Source organism: Montipora foliosa, chromosome 3, assembly GCF_036669935.1.
Source record: "Montipora foliosa isolate CH-2021 chromosome 3, ASM3666993v2, whole genome shotgun sequence".
Lineage (NCBI taxonomy): Eukaryota > Metazoa > Cnidaria > Anthozoa > Scleractinia > Acroporidae > Montipora > Montipora foliosa.
Window position 1 is genome coordinate 28,931,742 of NC_090871.1, and position 3,305 is coordinate 28,935,046.

Consider the following 3,305-nt stretch of genomic DNA (forward strand, 5'->3'; position numbering starts at 1 on the left):
CGCTCGTCTAAAAATAACTTTCGTGGACATGACATATCCCAAGGGCTGGACCGGGAGCCTCCCTCTCTGTCCCCTCATTTTCTCTTGGTCCAACCTCGTACGCACCAAGAGAGGCAAGTATTGGCACAAGCAATATTCTAGCCGAATACGAACTTATTCTTAATCGTGCCGGCTTTTATAACCTGTCGAAGGAGGATACGGAAAAAATGACGATCTGTCCAAAGCACAGATACGAGCTTTCTACACATTTCCAGCAGCTTCCACCTAGATGCTCGTATCCAATTCACAGAGGCGAAAAGAAGTCCCTGAAAAACCCTCGTCGAGTAAAGAAGAAGGTCTCGGAAGAAATGTTCAGCCTATATCATGTGAAAGTTCCAATTGGTTCCAGTATGTATAATCCATAGTGTTTGAAATTTTAAGAAAAATATCTTTACACCTGCGTCTAATTTTACTTTGTTTTAATGTTTGTGTTTTCCTTTCATTTGAGATTAACAAGCTATGCACCCTAAGATACCGTGACAAATTATACCAATAAAATAAATTGTTTCAGTTATCTGTAGCAATTGCCGAAAACAGCATGGGAGGATGTTCCAAGAACTTACAACTTGCGACAGCAAAGACGAGCTGGAGGTTTGATATGATGTTTTAAACTTTTTACAACACTCAGGATATTTTTTCGTGACAAAGCCTATCCTTTATAATTAGATTTTGATGATTCAATATTCAAATGTTTACACAGGTGTAATGAGCTGGATGAAATCCAATCTTTTCCAAAAGCTCTCCCAGTGAGGCTATCCTCTCTCTTTCGTTGGTGATGCGTAATTGCTGTTATCTTTTGAAAGCAACGCAATTTAATTCTCATAGTCTTTCGAGGAATTTTATTTCCGAAGCTTGCGTCACTAGGGCGGTTGAGTACGTTTATAATGATCTCGTAACGATAATCAAAGCATTGTAAAATAAGATAGGAATGTTTTATTAAATTGTAAACCGAAACATGTTAGTTGACCTTCTTCATAAATATCTCCCTTGGCCAGAAAGGGTATTATTAAAGATTCAAGGAATAATTATACCCAAGGGGGGGAGGGGGGGTGGGGACTCTCATATGAAAGGGGCGGAATGCTCGTCGTCTCATTTAGGGGTGTAAATTTCCGATTTTGGTCACGCTTATGGTGTTCTGGGCAAAACACTGTTATATTTAGCCGTAGAGGTCTCTTTTAGGGTTGCACTTGAAGAAATGTTAAAAAATTATATAGTTTCAATTCCATTTATTTACTCGATTCATGTAATCAAAGTTTAAAATGATCGCTTTTAGTCTCCTTTAGGGGTTTAATTCAAAATTTCCGACGAGCATCCCCGCCCCTTTCGAATGGGAGTTCCCGGCGGGTAATTATAGCACATCAGTGTCACGTGACTTAAAAGTGTAGTGAAAACTGGATATGACGAAAGTATTTATTACTACGTCCTCGGTATAATTCACAACTATTCACCGAAGTGGAGGTGGCTAGCGGTGGATATTTACCGACCCGCGAAGCGGCGAGGTAAATATCCAACGCTAGCCACCGACACTGAGGTGAATAGTTGTTTTAGTATATACTAAAACAGTGAGATAATATACACAACACCACAAAAAATTAATTTGGATGTTTTCTTCATGTCACGGATGCAAATCGGGACGCCATGTTTTCCTGAGTTGCTCGGAGGTAAATATATATATATATATATATAGATTTATATAGCGCTTAAACTATAAAATATTCTAAAGCGCTTTACAATGAAAAAAGACAAATAAATAATAACTACTATTTACAAAATATATAAACGTAATGCTTACGAACTAAAGTAAACTGATTCATAAGATGTGGATATAAAAACATCAAAAAATATGTACATATAGATACAAAATTATAAATATATAAAATAAATCTAAATGCATAAAAGAAAAGAAAAAATATATATGTAAACTGATCAAAAAGGTTCATGACAATTATGCAATTAGGAGTCAATAGTAAGCCTTTTTAAAAAGATAGGTCTTAAGATTTTTTTTAAAAGTCTCCAAATTTGCCGACAGTCTAATGTCAAGTGGTAAATCGTTCCATATTCTTGGTCCGGCTATAGCAAAAGCACGGTCTCCTGATTTTGATTTAGATCTTGGTATGAACAGTAGTTCTTTATCATCAGATCTAAGTTTATATCTCCGTGTTGGCTGAATCTGAAGTAAATTAGTTAGGTACACAGGAGACAAGCCATTTACTGCTTTAAACACTAATAGAGCAATTTTGAACTCAATTCTCTGCTTCACTGGAAGCCAGTGTAGTTTTATAAGCGATGGTGTAATGTGGTCGTACTTGGGAATAAAGCATATGACTCGTGCAGCTGCATTAAGCACCTTCTGAAGACGTTCTTGTTGATATGCAGGTAGGCCAAACAGTAGCGAGTTACAATAGTCCAGGTGCGATGTTACAAAGGCGTGGACTAGTATTTTAGTAGTGTCTGTTGAAAGAAATTTTCTGATTTGTCTGATGTTGTAAAGTCCTCTGAAGGCTTTACTACAGGTCTTGTTGATGTGATCATTCATAGACATTTTATCATCAAACCAGGCACCAAGATTCCTGATGCTGGTCAAGGGTGCTATGTCAGCTGTCCCCACTTTCACAGAAGGTACTTCCACTTTAGCTAGCTGTTGGCGAGTACCAATAATGATAAACTCAGTTTTGGTGTCATTGAATTTTAGTTTGTGAGAGATAAGCCACGCACGAACTTCAGCAATGGCAGAACATAACGCAGATAGTGCACGATCCATCTCTTCAGAGGATGACGGCCGAAAAGATAGATATAGCTGCGTATCATCCGCGTAGCCTTGCATATCGGGTAAATATTTTTCCATAAGTTTAAAGAGTCGAGAAGTATACAGCAGGAACAAGATTGGACCGATACAACTTCCTTGCGGGACTCCATATTTCATTTGATAGTCTTTAGAACAAGATTGACCAACAACTACTCGCTGTTGTCTTTCAGACAGAAAAGAACGGACCCACTGAAGTGCACTACCAATAACACCGAAATCAGATTGAAGTAAGTTAAGTAGTAAATTATGATCAATAGTGTCAAATGCGCACTTAAGTCAAGTAATACGAGAAGTGTAACCTCTTGCCGATCCATGCTTAGCAAAATGTCATTCTGCACCTTAAGTAGGCAAGTTTCGGTAGAATGGTATTTCCGATAAGCAGATTGGTTGCTAGGAAGCGGTGCATTCTCAGAGCAGTGCGACAATAATTGTTGAAGTACCAGTTTCTCAGCACACTTTG

The 3,305-nt window shown here is 38.0% G+C and overlaps 1 protein-coding gene across 1 annotated transcript; it reads right to left on the reverse strand.

The window, feature by feature from the left end:
• Window positions 1–1,999: 1,999 nt before the first annotated feature.
• Window positions 2,000–2,863, reverse strand: LOC137995529 (uncharacterized). Its single transcript, XM_068841064.1, has one exon. The coding sequence runs from the start codon at window positions 2,861–2,863 to the stop codon at window positions 2,000–2,002; it is 864 nt and encodes a 287-aa protein (XP_068697165.1).
• Between the last annotated feature and the right edge of the window lie 442 nt (window positions 2,864–3,305).

Excerpts from the sequence above, each read along its gene's own strand:
- LOC137995529 (XM_068841064.1), bottom strand. The coding sequence starts at position 2,863 with ATGCAAGGCTACGCGGATGATACGCAGCTATATCTATCTTTTCGGCCG.